The 23,429-nt window shown below is 42.8% G+C and overlaps 1 protein-coding gene across 32 annotated transcripts in view; it reads right to left on the bottom strand.

Moving 5' to 3' along the window:
• The window catches only part of MACF1 (microtubule actin crosslinking factor 1), a 341,865-nt gene that overhangs the window by 157,162 nt on the left and 161,274 nt on the right, over window positions 1-23,429 (bottom strand). For 18 of the 32 annotated variants that reach the window (XM_040469723.1, XM_040469739.1, XM_040469724.1 and 15 more), the window contains 5 exons: window positions 2,147-2,313; window positions 1,241-1,353; window positions 1,034-1,140; window positions 500-619; window positions 251-346 (listed from right to left, as the gene is read on the bottom strand). In XM_040469723.1, coding sequence (XP_040325657.1) covers window positions 251-346; window positions 500-619; window positions 1,034-1,140; window positions 1,241-1,353; window positions 2,147-2,313 — 603 coding nt within the window. Of the gene's footprint in view, window positions 1-250; window positions 347-499; window positions 620-1,033; window positions 1,141-1,240; window positions 1,354-2,146; window positions 2,314-20,167; window positions 21,313-23,429 lie in introns of those variants that run through there. The other 14 variants (XM_040469711.1, XM_040469719.1, XM_040469714.1 and 11 more) reach the window with 4 other exon arrangements.

Here is a 23,429-nt window from a genome sequence, read left to right as displayed (position 1 = left end):
AACTCATTCATAAAACTCAGTGTTTCTGAATAAATGTCATTTTTCAAAAGCCTCTTTCAAAAATACAGATGGATGATGGTACCCATTTACCATAAATTTTCAACACCAGACTAAAAGTGATGTTGATTTGTCACCCTGAGAATATTGCTATTAATGCAGGTTGGGAAGAGCGTGCCGGCAATCTAACAAAGAAATAACAATCAGGCAAACCAGCAAACCCCAAGAATCAGCAAAGGGTAAGTTTCCTTACCTCTAATAATTTATATAATTCCTCAATTCTTCCTTTTTCTCTCTCCTTGGCCAGAATTTCTGTTTCTTTGAAGTGTATATATTGGTTATAAAGTGCCTACAAAATTAATATTTGGTGAATGAATGGATGCATGCAAGCAACCTGACCCACTTTGTATACCACCTCACGCCAGGAGCCAGCAGCAGCGAGCTCTGAGGCTTAATCCCAGCATTGAACTTTATAAAAGACAATTTAGGTCTGTGACTTTACCTTTAGTTCAACAGGGTTCTGGGGAAAAGATTTATCTGACATCAGTATTGTATGCTGTTTGATCCAGGGAATGAGGGAGTCCACTCGGCTTTGGTATTCTTGCCACCTGGAGTCTACTTCCTATTGCCAAAAGGTAGATATCACACACCTTCTGATTAGCGGTACACAAGACAAGCACAGGAGACAGTAGCTCAGGCCACCCCAAACCACATAAAATCCCTTTCCTCTCACTGCCTACACAGCTGCTCAGCCTAATGCGTGGAGTCCCAGTTTCAGAGCTCCTCAAGGGCTCTCAAGATGGGATTCAATTTCCTGACACTAGAATAGTCTATGCTGGATGCTACAAAATTAGCAATATCTGGACTCATTCCCAGGGACCAGAGACAATGACCATGTATAAAGATGATGTGGATTCAGTTTGCTCTGTATAAAAGTGCTCCTCATACAGTGAGTGCTTGAGAAACAAAGTCTAATCAATGCATTCCGCCCAAACATATCAAAGCCAGAAGGTAATTTAGGGAAGTTTTCTTTTACCGTAGCACTGATCCCTTCTCCACCCTCAGGGACTTTAGGGAAGGCATCATAAATTGAAGACACATAAGTGATCACAGACTTTTCATCTGGAGATGGCACATCCACATCTGAGAGAAAAAGGGAAAGAAATTTCTTAGAACAGAGGGAGCTGCCAGCAGAAGGACAATGAATATAAGCCAAACAAACTCAACACCGGTCCACTCTCACCTTCTGCGTCCAGTAAGCGGGTGACCCCCAGTCTTTCTGCTACTTCGAAAGCTTGCTCCAAATTCTCGCGGTTACTTTGGATTTGTACCCTTTCCATATCTACCAGATCAGGTCTGTAAAAGTCCACCAAGACACGTGAAAGGCCTATACATCACACAAGTTCACACAAAGCAAACCTCTTAGAAGTACCCAGAGCTGGAACACACTAATTACATTAGAGAGAAAGCAAGACGTTTAGAAAGATACTAATCCCATTTTTAATTACATGCCAGGAACCCAGTGCTCCCTCATCCTAAACCCATAACAGCAGGTTGGTTGGATTTTATGGGAAAGCCAGTATAGGGTGAAAGCTGGGATGTGTTTATGATCATTAAGAGTGCAATAATTTTAATTTTTGTCATCAAAATTCCTATCTTCCTCACTCATCTCACTCCAGCCAGCTGCTATTCCTCATCCACTCCAAGTAAGCACCCACTTCAGACCCTCTGCACTTGCTGTTTCCTCCAAGTGAAGCCCTCTGACCCTAGGAGGACTGTGTGGCTCGCTCCTTTACAGCTCTGCTCCAGCACCCTAATCAGAGAGGCCATCTCCAGCCACCCGTCCCAAGTACAACAAACCCCATCACTCTCTACCCCTCTACTGCACTTACCACCATATAACAGAATGCATTTCTTTGTTCACTGCCTAATAAATAAACTCCATGAAAGCAAGAGCTGTTGTGGTTCTGTTCCCTGGTGTTTGTACCCAGTGCCTAGAGTAGCAGGAATTCAATACATACTCCTTTTTGAAGTAAGAAAATGAGTCAGAGTGTTGACCCTTGGTTCAGGGAAAAAGTGGCATTATAACTTATTGCAAGCAAGATGAGAAGAAGCTCCTCCAGGCACAGTGAAATCCCACTGCATTTACCTGTATCGGTGAATAAGTGCATTGAACATCTTCCCATCACTCCAGCAGGAGGAAAAGTTGGTACATTTGATCCCTGTGTAACCAGCTGTCACCTTCTGGGTCCACAGGAGAAGCTTCTCCTTGGCTGACATGTCCCCTGATTCTCCACTAATGTAGATGTCAGAGATCTGCCAAAAGATATGGCACGGGTACTTTAGCATAAATAAGAAGAAGCCTTCTAGCCTTCTCTTCTTCATGCATATGGCTCTTAGAAGAAGAGGGAGATCGAAGGCTGGTACAACTTTGAATGACAACTCTAACAGATATTCACTCTGTTTGGTAGTCAGAGATACAAATTAAAACCACGAGAGGTCATTTTTCACCTATCAAATAGGGAAAGTTTTTTGTAATGATATTAGTTAGTACTGGAGAGAATACCTAACACCGGACATTCTCACATATTGTACCAGTGAGAATACACATGCCCTAACTCCTCCAGATGAAGTTTTGAATCAAAAGTTTTAAAATACACATATACTTGATAGGAAACCATCAGAGACACACACACCAAAAAAATTTATACAAGAATGCTTACCAACATATGATAAATGTTACAGCAAAAAGCTATAGAGCTTAAGCTCTAATAAGGGATTGATTGGTTACAAATTAATAGCACATACACAGGGTGGAATTGTTTGTAGCACTATAAAAAGGTATGCTTTGGCAAATCTTAATGACAAAAGAAAATGGTCACCGTATGTTATGAAAAGAAAAAGAACGCAAACAAAACAATTTAATAGCGGTTTTGTTAAAAGATATACAGAATACCTAAATATATAGTCATATGTACATACGTATATATACATACATATACATGCACACAAGGTATGTGATAAATGCATATATGTACATGAGGGTAAATAAGGGTAAATACAGGAGAGAAAGACACCAAACGAATCATCACAGGTATCTCATAAGTGGTAGCATTATAGGTGATATTTCTCTTTCCCAAATTTTGTACATCATGTACATTTTTATAAGAAAACATGTTAGTTTACAAAACCCCCAAAATCCAGCACAGGAACTACTTAGAGGACAGTTTGGGAGAGAAGAAAGTGCATGCCTTTGGTTCCATGCAGACCTGGGTTTGAATCTCAACTTCAAAAACTGTAAGCTGGACCTCAGTCATAACATCTGTAAAGTGGGAATAAATAATACCTACTACCTTTTCTCAGGATTGCTTGACAACCGAGATTATATACTACAGCACCCAGCCCAGACATAGGGCTATGCTCAACAGAGTTCTGTTTGCTCTTCCTTGTATGGATGATGGTCTTCCTCCAATTCTTACTCCCACATAACACTAAATACTATCTTGAATTACTGGCTATTATTTCATATATTTGATCTTATCTCCCCAAGACTATATAGGTTTCCTGGGGAGCCATTACCACAGCTAACAATCAGAACTATCTAAAATTCAAGAGCAGCCCCGAGAGAGAGAGCTCCTCGACACAGGGCATGTTCAAGAAGAAGCGGGGATGTTGTGAAAGAAAAACTTCCAACTCTGAAACTCAGCGATCACGTTGCTTCCGTATATCACCCACTGCACCTAGTGTTGTGTTAGTTATATGCTGGACATTTAACACATTTAATTAATGATTATTTAGTTTAAAAATAAAACAATAGGGGCGCCTGGGTGGCGCAGTCAGTTGAGCGTCTGACTTCAGCCAGGTCACGATCTCGCGGTCCGTGAGTTCGAGCCCCGCGTCGGGCTCTGGGCTGATGGCTCAGAGCCTGGAGCCTGTTTCTGATTCTGTGTCTCCCTCTCTCTCTGCCCCTCCCCCATTCATGCTCTGTCTCTCTCTGTCCCAAAAATAAATAAACGTTGAAAAAAAAATTAAAAAAATAAATAAAAATAAAACAATAAAAATAAACAAATGTCTTTTAGGGTAAGGTCTACATAGAATCCCGAGACAGGCTACTTTTTAGACAGCAAACTTACTCATTAGCAAATTCAAAACAGTCTGTAGTATAACCAAACAAGTTTGAGCTCGTATCAACAATGGTTGTCTCTCCTGGAGTGAGACTATGGATAATTTTATTCTCTTTTTACTTTTCTTTTATTCAGGCTTTAAATACTGAACATACTTTACATTTATAATGAAAGCTACAAAACAATATTTATCAATAAGAAAAAGAAAAAGCCTTTGAGTCAAAGAGACAAGCACTGGAAAGGAGGTATTTACCAGGAACATGACTTCACATAAATAAATGACCAAAGCTTCTTGCACCCCATATTCCCTATATTTAAGATGAAACAATAACTTTATCATACAGTCATTATAAGGATTAAATAAAGCGATGTAGGTAATATGCCTAGAGAATGTGCATTTCCTTTCCATCATAACAATACACCATGCCCAGAACAACTTGGGGGCCAGGTGCTTTGGGCAGGGAAGGCACAAGCATGTCAACAGAACACCTGTCTCTTAGCTGTCTCCATCAGGTGCAGCACTGTGAATGGCGTAGCCTCCCTGGTCATCAGTACATGGGAACAATCAACAATAAGGCACTTTCAAGTCTCTGAATACTAAATTTACAAACTCAACTCATAGCAGATAAGATTAAATCAGGTGAAGATACTCTAAAATTCAGGGGAAAAAAAACAGGGCCAAGAACTTTCATACTTTATTGAGTATACAAGAAAGCTGAAGACTCCTAAATATTACTAAGATGCCTAAGAAAGGCTATGGGAACAAAAGAGCATGGGTGGCCTTCAAGGAGTTTGGAAAAGGGAAAACCATAAGTGCTGCCTCCAAGACAGTGATGGTGAAATGGTGGCCTAACCAGCAGATCCAGGATTCCTGTCCCCTTGACAGGTGTATTTCTACAGGAGAAATCAGGCTGCCAAACTTTGATGATGCCAGCTAGTAAGATCAGCCTGCAACTGTCCTCTACCCACCGCCTCTTTGCTCTGACTCCATGTTCAGCTGACAACCTTCCATTATTATTTGCTCACGATACAGACATCCTAAAGCGACAAAATGCACAGAGTGGTCGATTCAAATACTGTACCACTTGGCAGTTATAATTCATACTGTAAATTAATTAATTAACATCAATTAATCTCTAGCCAGTATGATCACTGTGAATCAATCCCCTAGAACTCAGTCAACAACAAGTGTACCAAAAAAAAAAAAAAAAAAAGCAGAGTTGCAAAGCTGAGGGCCCAACAATGGATCATGGTACCCAAGCTATCATCCTGTGACTGCAGTGACAACAGCTCCTCCCTGATACCAATTCTATTCCAGTTCTCCTTACCAACACTTGGATGTGCTGATTTCAGTGGCCAGATACCACTCACCACTGACAGATCCCAGCACTTCCACTGCAGCCGCTTCAGACACAGTAAGGTAAAACACTGCCGGGAACAGGACAGGTGGAAGTGAAAAGGGATACAATTTGAATACACAAGATGAAATCTGAGTATTTGGGCTATTTATTTTTTTTAAAATCCCAGTTAGTTAATGGGTATTTTATGCCCAGTACAATCAGTCAATCTCTCTGGTGGCATCCTATCACAGTATTTTTGTATATTGCACTGAAAATAGTTCATTGAACAGCTTTACTTCAGATTTCCCACACAGCTATAATGAAACAGGGAAATGTCTGGATCCCTCAGGGAAAGGAAAAATACACTGTTTGGACTAGGGCCCTTCCTAGACTGCGCTGGATGAGAAAAATAGGATTCTCATCACAACCATCTCAGTAATTACATTGGGCTTCTGTCCATCTCTTCACGTAACGTTCATATGTGATGTACACAGTGCTGTCCTTGGGGCTATGCAGAAGCTTCTACCTTAATCTTCCAAATACAGAAACCCGGCTTCAGTGTCAGAGAGCTCTCCCCCTCATCTGGGTTTTTAAAAATGAGCCATGTAGAGAGAGAGGACAGTCTCAACACCATCCCAGAGACTATGTGTGTCTACCTGAAGTCTCTTTCAACCCATGCTTTCCGAGGCTCAATTAATTCCTTCTCTGAAGTGTATCTAGAAACTTAAGGTGTTCCTAATAATTCAGTAAGTATTTATTAAACAACATCTCATCTGTGTTTAACATTATTCCAGGCACCATGGAGAAGAACAAAAAAAGTCAAACACCATTTATTCATTCTGTTATTTCTTGACAACCACCATATAATAGGAGCTGCATTTAAGTTCTTTCATCTCAAGATAAAAAAGTCAAACACCGGGGCAACTGGCTGGCTCAGCTGGTAAAACATGGGACTCTTGATCTAGGGGTTGTAAGTTTAAGCCTCACACTGGGGGGGGGGGGGGGGGTAGAGATTACTTTAAAAAAAAAAACTTAAAGAAAAAAGTCAAACATCAATTGTTTATTCTATTTTTCTTGACAACCACTATGTTCTAGGAGCTGTGTTGAAGTTCTTGGTATCTGAAGACAAAAACACAACCTTGGGCCTCAAGCCCAAGCAGTTTAGCAGGGGAGACAATATGCCACACAGATCAATGCTGTGACACAGATAAGCAACTAACCTGAAGGAGCATGCTGAAGAAGCTCTCTGAGATGACATTTATGTTGAGTTTCAAGACAGAAGTAGAAGTTAGCCAGTTGAAAAGAGGGAGATAAAAAAACAGACATGCTTGCCTTGAAAGAATTTAGGTGGCAGACTCCCTATCTGGCTAAAATAAAGCTACCCCATATAAGGTACTCCCCAATTTTTCCAAATGACAACAGATGGATGGAAGAGAGGAAGGGAGAAAGGGAAGATTTGTGGTCCTCTTGCATATATAAACTTCTGGAAATTTTTTTAGATATATACACTTATTTATTTATTTATTTATTTTAATTTTTAATGTTTATTTTTGAGAGAGAGACAGAGACAGAGTGTGAGTGAAGGAGGGGCAGAGAGAGAGGGAGACACAGAATCTGAAGCAGGGTCCAGGCTCTGAGGTGTCAGCACCAAGCCCGACGCAGGGCTCGAACTCACGAACCGCGAGATCATGACCTGAGCCAAAGTCAGACGCTTAACCAACTGAGCCACCCAGGTGCCCCTATACACATATTTAAAATTAAGTAATATATCTAATGCATTAATTTAGAATTAATGCCACTTGCTGTGATGAACACCGGGAAGTTGTATGGAAGTGTTGAATCACTATTGTCCACGTGAAATATTACAATGTATGTTAACTAACTGGAATTTAAATAAAAACTTTTTAAAAATTAGAATGCTTTTTCTACTTTTCCATTTCATAAAACCATGTTATCAAACCTCTTCACATGCATCTTTAACATCAATGTCTTTTTCATCAATAAAGCTACTTTAATTAAAAAAAAACAACTAAAGCTATTTTTTGAGTGAATATTCTAGAAAACTTCACCTACATTTCTTATTAAAATTTCTGAGACACAACAGCACTTTTTTGAATCCATGTTGTCACTGGAAATTCTATCCCCAGCCACAAGAATCCAGTTGCATAACATTGGATTAGGGTTTTTTTTCTTTCTTTTTTTTTTTTTATTTATATATGAAATTTATTGTCAAATTGGTTTCCATACAACACCCAGTGCTCATCCCAAAAGGTGCCCTCCTCAATACCCATCACCCACCCTCTCCTCCCTCCCACCCCCCATCAACCCTCAGTTTGTTCTCAGTTCTCAACAGTCTCTTATGCTTTGGCTCTCTCCCACTCTAACCTCTTTTTTTTTTTTTTTCCTTCCCCTCCCCCATGGGTTCCTGTTCAGTTTCTCAGGATCCACATAAGAGTGAAACCATATGGTATCTGTCTTTCTCTGTATGGCTTATTTCACTTAGCATCACACTCTCCAGTTCCATCCACGTTGCTACAAAAGGCCATATTTCATTTTTTCTCATTGCCACGTAGTATTCCATTGTGTATATAAACCACAATTTCTTTATCCATTCATCAGTTGATGGACATTTAGGCTCTTTCCATAATTTGGCTATTGTTGAGAGTGCTGCTATGAACATTGGGGTACAAGTGCCCCTATGCATCAGTACTCCTGTGTCCCTTGGATAAATTCCTAGCAGTGCTATTGCTGGGTCATAGGGTAGGTCTATTTTTAATTTTCTGAGGAACCTCCACACTGCTTTCCAGAGTGGCTGCACCAATTTGCATTCCCACCAACAGTGCAAGAGGGTTCCCGTTTCTCCACATCCTCTCCAGCATCTATAGTCTCCTGATTTGTTCATTTTGGCCACTCTGACTGGCGTGAGGTGATACCTGAGTGTGGTTTTGATTTGCATTTCCCTGATAAGGAGCGACACTGAACATCTTTTCATGTGCCTGTTGGCCATCCGGATGTCTTCTTTAGAGAAGTGTCTATTCATGTTTTCTGCCCATTTCTTCACTGGGTTATTTGCTTTTCGGGTGTGGAGTTTGGTGAGCTCTTTATAGATTTTGGATACTAACCCTTTGTCCGATATGTCATTTGCAAATATCTTTTCCCATTCCGTTGGTTGCCTTTTAGTTTTGTTGGTTGTTTCCTTTGCTGTGCAGAAGCTTTTGATCTTCATAAGGTCCCAGTAATTCACTTTTGCTTTTAATTCCCTTGCCTTTGGGGATGTGTCGAGTAAGAGATTGCTACGGCTGAGGTCAGAGAGGTCTTTTCCTGCTTTCTCCTCTAAGGTTTTGATGGTTTCCTGTCTCACATTCAGGTCCTTGATCCATTTTGAGTTTATTTTTGTGAATGGTGTGAGAAAGTGGTCTAGTTTCAACCTTCTGCATGTTGCTGTCCAGTTCTCCCAGCACCATTTGTTAAAGAGACTGTCTTTTTTCCATTGGATGTTCTTTCCTGCTTTGTCAAAGATGAGTTGGCCATACGTTTGTGGGTCTAGTTCTGGGGTTTCTATTCTATTCCATTGGTCTATGTGTCTGTTTTTGTGCCAATACCATGCTGTCTTGATGATGACAGCTTTGTAGTAGAGGCTAAAGTCTGGGATTGTGATGCCTCCTGCTTTGGTCTTCTTCTTCAAAATTACTTTGGCTATTCGGGGCCTTTTGTGGTTCCATATGAATTTTAGGATTGCTTGTTCTAGTTTCGAGAAGAATGCTGGTGCAATTTTGATTGGGATTGCATTGAATGTGTAGATAGCTTTGGGTAGTATTGACATTTTGACAATATTTATTCTTCCAATCCATGAGCAGGGAATGTCTTTCCATTTCTTTAAATCTTCTTCAATTACCTTCATAAGCTTTCTATAGTTTTCAGCATACAGATCCTTTACATCTTTGGTTAGATTTATTCCTAGGTATTTTATGCTTCTTGGTGCAATTGTGAATGGGATCAGTTTCTTTATTTGTCTTTCTGTTGCTTCATTGTTAGTGTATAAGAATGCAACTGATTTCTGCACATTGATTTTGTATCCTGCAACTTTGCTGAATTCATGTATCAGTTCTAGCAGACTTTTGGTGGAGTCTATCGGATTTTCCATGTATAATATCATGTCATCTGCAAAAGGCGAAAGCTTGACTTCATCTTTGCCAATTTTGATGCCTTTGATTTCCTTTTGTTGTCTGATTGCTGATGCTAGAACTTCCAGCACTATGTTAAACAACAGTGGTGAGAGTGGGCATCCCTGTCGTGTTCCTGATCTCAGGGAAAAAGCTCTCAGTTTTTCCCCGTTGAGGATGATGTTAGCTGTGGGCTTTTCATAAATGGCTTTTATGATCTTTAAGTATGTTCCTTCTATCCCGACTTTCTCAAGGGTTTTTATTAAGAAAGGGTGCTGGATTTTGTCAAAGGCCTTTTCTGCATCGATTGACAGGATCATATGGTTTTTCTCTTTTTTTTTGTTAATGTGATGTATCACGTTGATTGATCTGCGAATGTTGAACCAGCCCTGCATCTCAGGAATGAATCCCACTTGATCATGGTGAATAATTCTTTTTATATGCCGTTGAATTCGATTTGCTAGTATCTTATTGAGAATTTTTGCATCCATATTCATCAGGGATATTGGCCTGTAGTTCTCTTTTTTTACTGGGTCTCTGTCTGGTTTAGGAATCAAAGTAATACTGGCTTCATAGAATGAGTCTGGAAGTTTTCCTTCCCTTTCTATTTCTTGGAATAGCTTGAGAAGGATAGGTATTATCTCTGCTTTAAACGTCTGGTAGAACTCCCCTGGGAAGCCATCTGGTCCTGGACTCTTATTTGTTGGGAGATTTTTGATAACCGATTCAATTTCTTCGCTGGTGATGGGTCTGTTCAAGCTTTCTATTTCCTCCTGATTGAGTTTTGGAAGAGTGTGGGTGTTCAGGAATTTGTCCATTTCTTCCAGGTTGTCCAATTTGTTGGCATATAATTTTTCATAGTATTCCCTGATAATTGTTTGTATCTCTGAGGGATTGGTTGTAATCATTCCATTTTCATTCATGATTTTATCTATTTGGGTCATCTCCCTTTTCTTTTTGAGAAGCCTGGCTAGAGGTTTGTCAATTTTGTTTATTTTTTCAAAAAACCAACTCTTGGTTTCGTTGATCTGCTCTACAGTTTTTTTAGATTCTATATTGTTTATTTCTGCTCTGATCTTTATTATTTCTCTTCTTCTGCTGGGTTTAGGCTGCCTTTGCTGTTCTGCTTCTATTTCCTTTAGGTGTGCTGTTAGATTTTGTATTTGGGATTTTTCTTGTTTCTTGAGATAGGCCTGGATTGCAATGTATTTTCCTCTCAGGACTGCCTTCGCTGTGTCCCAAAGCGTTTGGATTGTTGTATTTTCATTTTCGTTTGTTTCCATATATTTTTTAATTTCTTCTCTAATTGCCTGGTTGACCCACTCATTCGTTAGTAGGGTGTTCTTTAACCTCCATGCTTTGGGAGGCTTTCCAGACTTTTTTCTGTGGTTGATTTCAAGCTTCATAGCATTGTGGTCTGAAAGTATGCATGGTATGATTTCAATTCTTGTAAACTTATGAAGGACTGTTTTGTGACCCAGTATATGATCTATCTTGGAGAATGTTCCATGTGCACTCGAGAAGAAAGTATATTCTGTTGCTTTGGGATGCAGAGTTCTAAATATATCTGTCAAGTCCATCTGATCCAATGTCTCATTCAGGGCCCTTGTTTCTTTATTGACCGTGTGTCTAGATGATCTATCCATTTCTGTAAGTGGGGTGTTAAAGTCCCCTGCAATTACCACATTCTTATCAATAAGGTTGCTTATGTTTATGAGTAATTGTTTTATATATTTGGGCGCTCCGGTATTCGGCGCATAGACATTTATAATTGTTAGCTCTTCCTGATGGATAGACCCTGTCACTATTATATAATGTCCTTCTTCATCTCTTGTTACAGCCTTTAATTTAAAGTCTAGTTTGTCTGATATAAGTATGGCTACTCCAGCTTTCTTTTGGCTTCCAGTAGCATGATAAATAGTTCTCCATCCCCTCACTCTCAATCTAAAGGTGTCCTCAGGTCTAAAATGAGTCTCTTGTAGACAGCAAATAGATGGGTCTTGTTTTTTTATCCATTCTGATACCCTATGTCTTTTGGTTGGCGCATTTAATCCATTTACATTCAGTGTTATTATAGAAAGATATGGGTTTAGAGTCATTGTGATGTCTGTATGTTTTATGCTTGTAGTGATGTCTCTGGTACTTTGTCTCACAGGGTCCCCCTTAGGATCTCTTGTAGGGCTGGTTTAGTGGTGACAAATTCCTTCAGTTTTTGTTTGTTTGGGAAGACCTTTATCTCTCCTTCTATTCTAAATGACAGACTTGCTGGATAAAGGATTCTCGGCTGCATATTTTTTCTGTCTAGCACACTGAAAATCTCGTGCCGATTCTTTCTGGCCTGCCAAGTTTCAAAAGAGAGATCAGTCACGAGTCTTATAGGTCTCCCTTTATATGTGAGGGCACGTTTACCCCTTGCTGCTTTCAGAATTTTCTCTTTATCCTTGTATTTTGCCAGTTTCACTATGATATGTCGTGCAGAAGATCGATTCAAGTGACGTCTGAAGGGAGTTCTCTGTGCCTCTTGGATTTCAATGCCTTTTTCCTTCCCCAGTTCAGGGAAGTTCTCAGCTATTATTTCTTCAAGTACCCCTTCAGCACCTTTCCCTCTCTCTTCCTCCTCTGGGATACCAATTATGCATGTATTATTTCTTTTTAGTGTATCACTTAGTTCTCTAATTTTCCCCTCATACTCCTGGATTTTTTTATCTCTCTTTTTCTCAGCTTCCTCTTTTTCCATAACTTTATCTTCTAGTTCACCTATTCTCTCTTCTGCCTCTTCAATCCGAGCCGTGGTGGTTTCCATTTTGTTATGCATTTCGTTTAAAGCGTTTTTCAGCTCCTCGTGACTGTTCCTTAGTCCCTTGATCTCTGTAGCAAGAGATTCTCTGCTGTCAGCTATACTGTTTTCAAGCCCAGCGATTAATTTTATGACTATTATTCTAAATTCACTTTCTGTTATATTATTTAAATCCTTTTTGATCAGCTCATTAGCTGTTGTTATTTCCTGGAGATTCTTCTGAGGGGAATTCTTCCGCTTGGTCATTTTGGATAGTCCCTGGCGTGGTGAGGACCTGCAGGGCACTTCCCCTGTGCTGTGGTGTATAACTGGAGTTGGTGGGCGGAGCCGCAGTCACACCTGATGTCTGCCCCCAGCCCACCGCTGTAGTCAGACTGGTGTGTGCCTTCTCTTCCCCTCTCCTAGGGGCGGGATTCACTGTGGGGTGGGGTGGCCCGTCTGGGCTACTTGCACACTGCCAGGCTTGTGATGCTGGGGATCTGGCGTCTTAGCTGGGGTGGGTAGGCAAGGTGCACAGGGGCAGGAGGGGCAGGCTTAGCTTGCTTCTCCTTAGGTGATCCACTTCAGGAGGGGCCCTGTGGCAGCAGGAGGGAGTCAGATCCGCTGCCGGAGGTTTGGCTCCGCAGAAGCGCAGAGTTGGGTGTTTGCGCGGAGTGAGCAAGTTCCCTGGCAGGAACTGGTTCTCTTTGGGATTTTGGCTGGGGGATGGGCGGGGGAGATGGCGCTGGCGAGCGCCTTTGTTCCCCACCAAACTGAGCTCTGTCGTCAGGGGGCTCAGCAGCTCTCCTTCCCTTTGTCCTCCAGCCTTCCCGCTTTCTGAGCAGAGCTGTTAATTTATGACCTCCCAGCCGCTAAGTCGCGCTTGCTGTCGGAACACAGTCCGTCAGGCCCCTCCGCTTTTTGCAAGCCAGACTCGGGGGCTCTGCTTGGCCGGCGAGCCGCCCCTCCGCCCCGGCTCCCTCCCGCCAGTCGGTGGAGCGCGCGCGCACCGCCTCGCCGCCCTTCCTACCCTCTTCCGTGGGCCTCTCGTCTGCGCTTGGCTCCGGCGACTCCGTTCTGCTCTAGGTTTTTTTTTTCATTTATTTATTCTATTGGTATTTATTTATGGTTTCCATAATGTGAACACTTGCTGTGTTTTTTATAAGTGATGTGAGTGATTTTTTTTTTTTAAGTTTTTAATGTGATTAAGACTTATACACAATTACATCCAACACTTCAAATTAGGAGGTTTATGGTCTGTAAAACAATAGTCTGTAATGAAAGCCTTCTTAAGTTTTTGGTCTTTTTTGGTTAACCAATTATTTCAGTTGATCCCTATAAAAGTTGATTATCGACTAAACTAGCAGATGGTGACACAAATTCATTCATCCTATTTCATGAGCTGTATTTTCAGTGGGGGCCCAATAACAAGAAAAACTTGACAAAGAGAATCCCTCTTTTCTGAAGGCTAATTTCTGGAGGGAAACAAAAATCTTACCATCTATGTAGCCATATGTGGGGGACGGGAGGGTCACATGAAAAAGTTATGCTGAAGGCCCCAAAGAAGCAACTGTAACATAGTAAATAGTAATATCCAATACAGGGGCTCAGCAGAATGAAAATTCATCTGGGTTAGAGGGATTAAAAATCATACTTAAAGAAGTGTGATTTAAACTCATCCTTGAAGGATGTTATCGAAGGGACAGGGAGAAGAAAAGAATTCTAGGTAGAAGGTAGACGCCAACAAAGACTGGAAGCTGAAATAAGATGAAACTGGAAAAGATGGTTAAGGGGTTGACCTGGTAAGATAGGTAGATTTGGGGGACCTAGGTGGTTCAGTTGATTAAGCATCTGACTCTTGGTTTTAGCTCATATCATGATCTCACGGTTCGTGGGTTCAAGCCCCACATCTGGCTCTGTGCTGACAGTGCTTGGGATTCTCTCTCTTCCTCTCTCTCGATGGCCCTACCCTACTCATATGCTCTCACGTGTGTGCTCTCTCTCTCAAACTAAATAAATAAACTTAAAAAAAAAAAAAAGGTACATTCAAATGGAAAACTGACACGAGAGAAAGTCAGATAGATTATGGAGGGTTAGAATATCAGACTGAGGAGTTTGGACTTTGTAAGTCTATATAAGTCTCAGAGAACAGGACTGGATGTAGGGAGCAAACAGATACTTGATTCTCATGTCCTGAAGTTCCTAGCAGACCTCATTCCACTACAGAGACAGTATCGGACTGAAAACTTCCATCCAAGAAGCAGGTGAGGGCATAGTGTGGTTGTTCACTACAGATGCCTGGCTGGTTACAGGGATCTAATTGCAGCTGTGTTTATTACCAGCACCTGAGTTAGGCAACAGTCATGGGGTGCACCTTTCAGCATTCAAATTCAGGGTCTAAACCCTAGGTCATAAAATATGCGCATCCTTCAATTCTACTAAATACTGGTAAACTGCTCTCCAAACAGTAGTTCCACTTTATACTTTCACGCACGAAGAGATTTTTTTCCATCACTCTACATCTTCATCTATACTTGGTATTTTCAGACTTTTTATTTTATTTTCTGATGGGTATAAAATACTATCTTGTTTTGATATGTATATCGTTGGTTACTACTAGTGACAGACGTGTATGAGGCATCTGGGTTTCCTTTTTAGTGAATTGTTTATTCCTGGGTTTTTCCCCTATTTTTCTACTAGGGTGTTTACCTTTTTATTTGTAGGGATTCTTTAAATACTACTACTAATAACTAGCATTTATTGTGCTTCACTGTATTAATTCATAAATTCTCACAACGACACTACAAAGTATATACTACTGTTATCCTCAACTTACAAATAAGGAAATTATATCGCAGAGAAGTTAAGTAACTTGCCCCAAGGTTCACTGCTAGTAGGTAGTAGAGCTGGAATTCAAATTCAGACGATCTGGCTCCACACTCCTAACCACCTTACTTATACTACATTTCATAGATTCTGAATATTAATCCTTTTTCAGAATATGCATTATGCAACTATTACCATTATTTTTCTTAACTTACCATTTGAAATGGAAAGTTTCAAATACATGCACAAAGAAACTGAACAGTCTAGTGAACTCCTATGTACCCATCACCCACTTTCCACCATTTCAACTCACAGCTAATCTTATTTCATCTACACTCAACCCACTTCATGCTCCCTTGATATTATGAAGCAAACCCACACACATGGCATTTCTTCCATAAATACTTCAGTGAGTAGCTCTAAAACATGAGGACTCTTTTTTTATTATTACCATTTTTAAGTAATCTCTACACCCAACGTGGGGCTTGAACTTACAACCCTGAGATCAGAAGTCACATGCTCTAATGACTGAGGCAGCCAGGTGTCCCTAAATCATAAGGACTCTTTTTAACATAACCATACCACCACTGTTACACCTAAAAATTCATGATTCTTTTTTTTTAAATTTTTTTAAAATATGTATTTATTTTTGAGAGAGAGGGAGAAAGAGCATGAGCAGGGGAGGGGTAGAGAGAGGGAGACACAGAACCTAAAGCAGGTACCAGGCTCTCAGTTGTCAGCACAGAGCCAGATGTGGGGCTTGAACTCATGAACCATGAGTTCATGACCTGAGCTGAAGTCGACGCTTAACCGACTGAGCCACCCAGGCGCCCCTCATGATGATTCTTTATAACAATTATTTGGGGAGGGGGTAGAGAGAGAGAGACAATGGGAGAATCCCAAGCAGGCTCCACGCCCAGCACAGAACCCAACTCAGGGCTCCATCTCACCACCATGAGGTCATGACCTGAGGCAAAATCAAGAGTCAGATGCTCAACCGACTGAGTCACCTGGGCGCCCGTAGTAATAAATTTTTGAAAAAGAAAAAAGTCCTTTCTTAACCAAAGCTCCTTTCTTAAAAAGAAAAAAAAAATTTTTTTTTAGTGTTTTATTTTTGAGACAGAGAGAGACAGAGCGTGAGCAGGGGAGGGGCAGAGAGAGAGAGAGACACAGAATCCGAAGCAGGCTCCAGGCTCTGAGCTGTCAGCACAGAGCCCGACAGGGGGCTCAAACTCACAAACTGTGAGATCATGACCTGAGCCAAAGTCAGAGGCTTAACCAACTGAGCCACCCAGGCGCCCCAACCAAAGCTCCTTTCTTAACTGTGATTTTAACTGCTACATTCGTCTAATAGAATCATCTGGTTAATTTTGCTTTCTCCTCACCAATATTAGTAAAACAATTCCCTATAATTAAAGAGGAGACATGGGAAAGGGATACTTGTAAACTGAAAAGGCTGAGCCCAGAAAATAATATACCAACCAATTTCCTCATCATTTCTAGCCCACAGTGTTACCTTACTATCACTCAAATTTGTATGGACTCTAAGGGTTCATGGCAAGGACACTGGTATACAGCCATGTTCTTCATTCAACAGAACCCACTAACAGTGTGGACAGGAGACTGGCATGGGAGCCAAGACAGGGAGGAGGAAGGGATTGTCAGTAATTTTCCTTGTTCCAGTAAGCCAGGTATTCTGGATACTGATGGCAGCTGGCAGTAGGGAGTCCTCCTGAGAGAAGGCTTGTGCCTGACACTGCGACCCAGCTCCAAATCCCAGTCCACTTACCATTCTGAAAACTGAAAACCATTTTTGTTAGCTGGTCCCTATCATCCCATTTCTGTGTTAACTATTTCCTGACAAGGGAAGTATCAACTATAACAGGTGAACAGTAAAGTAGACCATTTGTCTTCTATTATCTAAACCCCACACTCGGGGCACCTGAGTGGCTCAGTCAGTTAAGCCTCTGACTTCAGTTCAGGTCACGATCTCATGGTTTGTGAGCTCAAGCTCCACATTCTCTCTCCCTTCCTCTCTCACTCTCTCTGTATCTCATGGGATTCTCTCTCTCCCTCTCTCTCATAAATAAATAAAATTTCAAAAAACAACAAAATAAACCCCACACTTGGCAAGAATCAGAGTCAGTTCCCATTTCTCTCTATCCCTAAAAGAAATAAAACCCATTGCGAAGTTTGTGTCCAGCCACAGCAAACCCAACCCTGGCCCCATGTCCGTCAATACACCTTGGGCAATCAACAGGAGAGACGATAAAGCCTAAGTTATGCCAAGGACAGGCAGCACTCCAGAACTTGAACTGTTTCCTGAGGAGGGTTACTACTCTAACATATTAGAAACAAAAGAGGCACCAAAAAGCAAACAAAAAAATCAAGTCTATGGAACTGCCAGCTGTCTCCTCTTTCGGAAGGAGCTGGAGTGTGACCAGCAGCAGCTGCTCCTCTGACCCCTGTGTCCTCCCAGGGCAATCACCCTCAGCAGAGGGAATGCACATTCCTGTTAGATGCTCCCACTTGGGGTCTCAACCCACAGTTTACAGGAAGCCTGAAGTGTCAGAACACGCTGCTTCTGTCTCCCTGGTAGCTGCTGTCCTCGAGGCCTGTGAACAGCACGCTGATAAGGGAGCAGCTCCCTGAAGAAGTTCCTGTAGAGATCAGTGAGGGATTCAGGCCTCCTGGCCTACAGGACTTTCATTCTGAAGGGATTTCACACTTATCTTGAGAAGGTACTTCTTATCTGTGATACGGGATGGTCAGTCTGTGGTCCCTGCTTCACACGATGGGCAAGGAGCCTCAGAAATGTGTCGGCCATCTGAGCTGATGCCCAGTCACTGAACTTTTCAGCCTGGGCTATAACTCAGTGGTCTGGCTGTGCCTGCTCTGGAAGGGTCGAAGGGATGGGATGCCCAGAAAATATGACATACCAATTTGATTCACATATTGAAAACAGCAAAAGAATCACACTGCTGTCAATACTGTCCAACTACAGAAAAGGTTTCTCCCACCAATCTTTTCTTTAAGACTCTGCACAGAGCTGTTCTGTGGAGATCTCATAATAGAAGTGCCTCGATCGTCTATGGACCATCATCAAGAATAGATTTTCATTAGGAGTTCTTTAAAATTTTACACTCAAAACTTTCTGAAAATCTCACAATTACAAGCATGTTTCCTAAAACATTATGATGCCTCCAAACCTCAGCTTTAATACTAATGGTATAAAAAGAGCAGTTTATAGCAAAACTGCTCTATATCCACTCCATACAAAGAGCTCAAATACTCATACACTCCACCTCAGCAGCCTCCACTGCTTTCCTTCCCACCTTCTCTGTCTCTTTCTCTCTTTCTCATTCTCTCCCTCATTCTCTCTCTCTCTCTCTCTCTCACACACACACACACACACACACACACACACACACACCCCACACACACACACACTTTTATATGGAAAAGCCTAAGGTCTCCTTAGACTCTTGCCCAACCATATAATAAGCATCTTTTTTTTTTAACGTTTTATTTATTTTTGAGAGAGACAGACAGAGAGACAGAGCACAAGTGGGGGAGGGGCAGAGAGAGAGAGGGAGATATAGAACCCGGCTGTCAGCAGAGCCTGAAGCAGGGCTCAAACTCACGAACCACAAGATCATGACCTGAGCCAAAGTCGGAGAATTAATCGACTGAACCACCCAGGTACCCCATAAAAAATATTTTCAATGGCCACATTTCCTTCCAGCTGTTGGGAGTCCTCAAACTCCATAATAACAAAGGGGATTGACATGAGCCTATCGATGGAGGAAATTCATCCCCAAAGAGGACATTTTAAGCACAGATCAAGCACAAGACATTGTGTCTCTATTCAGCCTCATGCTGTTGGGTTTGATATGCAGGGCACCAGTACGGAACGGAGGCCACATCCCTGGGCAAGGAAATGCCCTATTTCTTCTTCTACCTTTTGCTGCACTGGGATCCTAAAGTTTTTATTTCTTCTACCACAGGAAGCTGATATGCCAACAAAAGTTCTTTACTCATTGGTGAATTAATAACTTCAGTCACCTACACAATCACAGACTTACATACAAGATCCTATGCCGCCCACTGTCTTGCTAGTCCCCTTCCCCTCACTGTGTCCAAATCTCTTGAATTCCTACTTACTCCTTGACCCTAGAAGCATTCACAGTGCCCACCACCATCACCACGGACACCTATGCCTTCAATATAACAACAAAAACTTGTTCAAGCCATAAACAAGTCCACCCAGAACACAAACTTTTTCTAGCCTTGAACCTTCAAACTATTCTAACCCCTCTTCTCTGAGTTAAGCTCCAGATAATTCTGTGCCCCTTTCCTCTAATGCTGCAATTAGGAACCCATGGAGGACCAGCCCTCTCCACCTATACAAATACCGAATGGGTGTTGTCATTAGCAGTGTCCCCATAGGAGTGGGATTACATCAGCCCTCGTAAGAACATCACTCTCCAGGGAAGAGCAATCACACTGGGGTCAGCTGCCTTGGCCCGAACTCCTGCCACATTCCCTATGCCTTCTGCACTCATTTAGGAGATTCAGCTAGGCCTCCCTTCAGCCACCACACCACAACTTCCTGTAGCAGGGATGCTCATAAACAGACCTGCCTGAGAAAGTTAAGTACTACCTAGCACTGCACTTTGAAAGATAACCCCGCCAGATAGCTCGAGCAATTATGCTGTGTGGTTACCCGGAATCAGGGATTCCCCAGAGACAACGAGACTTGGTTTCAAGCATCAAGGGGCAGATCTGAAATAGACTCCGCTTGCCAAACCCGGTCACTAACTCTTGGTACGTGACATGGGGGTAAGTCCGCGAAGAAGCACCAGGATCCTCACTTCTTAGCATACTCCACTTTGATAAGTTTGAGGACCAGGAATCCAAATGTGAACGTAGCCCACCTACCTCCTCCAGACCCCATGGTGGGGTGTGACTTGCCTCCAAAGAAAGGGTGCCATCCTCTTCAGAGAAGGATGTGGAGCTCTTTTCAGGCTCTGTGTCTCTAGGTTGGATCCCGCGTAAGTGTGGCCCGTCACTGCCGTAGCCAGAGGAGGAGGGCAAAACGCTCACAGTCCTGCCGCTGATGGATAAATCACTCTGAGAAGTAGGCAGTCTGGGACCCTGGGGGGGCACTCGACCCACATGGGCAGGTTCTGTGCATCTGTGACCTCTCGACTGGTCCGGCAGTGATGAAGGGACAGGAGGCTCTGCAATCCAGGCACCTGTCTGAGGGCCACTGCAAATACCCGCGGTTCCTGCCCCCACACCCTGGACCCCTGAAAGTTGGTCTGGAGACCCTGCATTGGTGGGGTGGTCTGGCAGGGGGAAGGTGCCGCTCCGAAGTCCAAGCTGAGCACCTCCTTTCCCCACTGCAGTCTCCCCTTGCAAAGGCAGCAGCACAGCCCTGCTGTTGCAGGACGCCGTCCTCGGAAATTCCACCAGTTGGCTCACTGACTTCTCACAGTTCCTTTCCGCCGGGTTATCAAGCAGGTGAGCGATGACAGTCCTCCCCTCTTGCAGGGAATCCCAGACCCCTCCGGCAACTGATGACTCATTCTCCAACAAAAGGTGAGCAGTCTGGATCTCCCCTTGGAATCTCTCCTTCACCTGCACGATCATCCCCTGAGCACCCATCCCTGAGCTGGGGGCTGAGTCCCGAGGCAGTAAAATGTCCGAGGGGGGGTGCTCTGTCCCTCCTGCTCCTTCCTCCTTTTGGAGACTCACTGTTAACTTCGGTAGGGTTTCTGTCTCTTCAATTACTGTGGTTCCTTCCAAGGGTTCCTCCTCATGAGATACCTCTGGAGTAGGGGTTTTCTTCCCCCTCCACTTCCTTTTGAACCGAACCCTTTTCTTAGGAGATATGGGAGCCTTCTCCGGAATAGCTCTTGAATCTTTCGGCTCCTTAACACAGCCCAGTGAATTTCCCATCGCCTTCCTCTCCTAATCTCATCAAAAACGCAGCTAAGCCGGTCCTGGGATCCCAGAGAAATCCCAACCTTGGCTTCATCGGATTAGATGCACATTTAAAAACATGCACTATGCCGGCAATCCCTCCAATTCTTTCTCCCTCCCTCCCGCCTCTCTGTCTCTCCCAGCCGCTGCCGATTCAGACAGCCATCTTACAGGCTCAGAGCTGCAACAAGACAAATTCAAAGCATCTCACTGCAGTTCAGAAATCACTTGACCTAAAAGCAGACAGAAACCGGATTGGCTGCAGCTTCCTCTCTCCAAATATGAGGTAATTGGAGCACTGCCCTCAGAAACACAAACAGAAAGCAAAAAGGAGCTAGAAACCGGGGGGGGGCCTGGGGCCGCAGAATCGGGGGGGTGGGGGGGGGGGGGGGGGATGTAAGAGTAAAGGGAAAAGGGAGGGGAAAGAAGGGAGGCCATGGAAGAAGGTAACGTGAAGGGAGGAGGAGGAGGACGAGGGGAAAGCAAACCAGCGTGCCGCTACCTTGGCAGGGAAGGGCCAAGAAGAACCAGGACTGGGGACGCTGCCATTATCACTGCCCCCCCAGACTCTGAAAGGAAAGAGATTTCAATTGTTCTGCCAGATACCCAGAAGAAAATATCAAGCAATGAAGACAGATGCTCAAATTTTTCAGGTCAGAAATAATAAAATTATCTTAAACAAATTATAACCTGAAGAGAGACCCGAACCTACTCCTCACAGTTAAGAAACACAGGCTTAAAGATCTAGCCTCCTACAGCATTTATTTCTCTCCTCGCCTTCCCAAAAAGAGAGACAGGAGAGAGAGAGAGAGAGAGAGAGAGAGAGAGAGAGAGAGAGAGAGATCTGTTAATTCTGTTAGCCAATGACACAGAGGAGACACTGGGAAATCGTTTTTGAGTATTGTGTAAGGAGGCTCTGTAAAAAGGATACGGCTTCCAAATACAAGAGAGAAGCTCCACCTCTGCTGAACAATAGTTACACAAATGTTCACCAGTAATCACTGATGCCGCCAGCTAATATTTTTTTCAGCATTTGCTACACGCCAAGCACTGTGCTAAACTATGGATTACCTCATTTAATTCTGACAGTAACCATATGGAGTCAAAACTACTATTTTACAGGTAAAGAAACGGAGGTTTAAGAAAGTTGATTAATTTGCTCCAGGCTACACAGCTAATAAGTGGCAAAGCCCGTCTGTGAACTCCTATTTAAGATTGTTAATTTCAACTCCATGTTATGCTATGTTCTAACTGTGGCAGGGATGGGTCTGTCCTCAATTAAATAAAACAGGAAGATACCCACTGTTCTGAATTGTCCACTAGACTCACATGGGCCAAGGACCCAAACAGATAACACTGGGAGTAAGAGAGGAAGTTGCTAAAATGAGTCCCAGATGGTTTTTACTCAAGTTGCAGCAGGGCAGGAAGTCTGAATTAAAGGTCTAAAAAGTTGGACTAAAAAAATCACCCTGTTATGTCAATGGGATTCGCCCACCCCAATTTTTAGTATAGTGTTTCACAGATGAGATAACACCACAGCCTAAGGGGCTCTGGATGGAGTGGAAAGAGGTTGTACTTCCCTGCTGCAGCTGTTTATTCTATCCTGAAAGGATCCAGACCACACAGCAGAGGAGAATAGCCTGCCTGGTTCTATGTAAATGCTACCCACCTCTCCTGAAAAATGCCCTGCACGGAAGGAAAGCAGTAAGAAACCCGAAGGCAGCAGCCCCTACATAACTGCTTACTGAGACCCATCTGCCTCCACTGCAATAGGTGTTTCTCCCCAAGCCTTTTCCTACAGCTGAGCGCAAAGCTGCAGCACCATCTTATGGTGATCATAATCCACAGCAAGAAACGAGACCAGGAGACCAGCATGGGAGAGAAACTCAGACTACAGGAGACCATGTAATCAGCAAAAAACTCTCACATCATAGTATAATTCTCTAAGTAAGCACCAGCCTTCACTCCTCCACCAAACAGAACGAACTATGGAACTTCTCAGGTACACACCCAGGGCCGAAGCTTGAATATTTTTCATGAAATACAAGCAAACCAAATTCCTGCAACTGATCAACTCAGGGGCAAGAGAGACAGCTGCTTTATCTGACTGCTGCTGACGGGGGGGGGGGCCAGATGAGCTGTTGGAAAATCAGAAAAAAAAATAAAGGGACAGCGAGTCACTTTTACACAGAGCCCCCAAGGAGGTACAGAACGG

This window comes from Herpailurus yagouaroundi, unplaced genomic scaffold (genome assembly GCF_014898765.1).
Source record: "Herpailurus yagouaroundi ecotype Mexico unplaced genomic scaffold, PumYag 77, whole genome shotgun sequence".
NCBI classification, from domain to species: Eukaryota; Metazoa; Chordata; class Mammalia; order Carnivora; family Felidae; genus Herpailurus; species Herpailurus yagouaroundi.
This window is presented reverse-complemented; position numbering and strand designations above follow the sequence as displayed.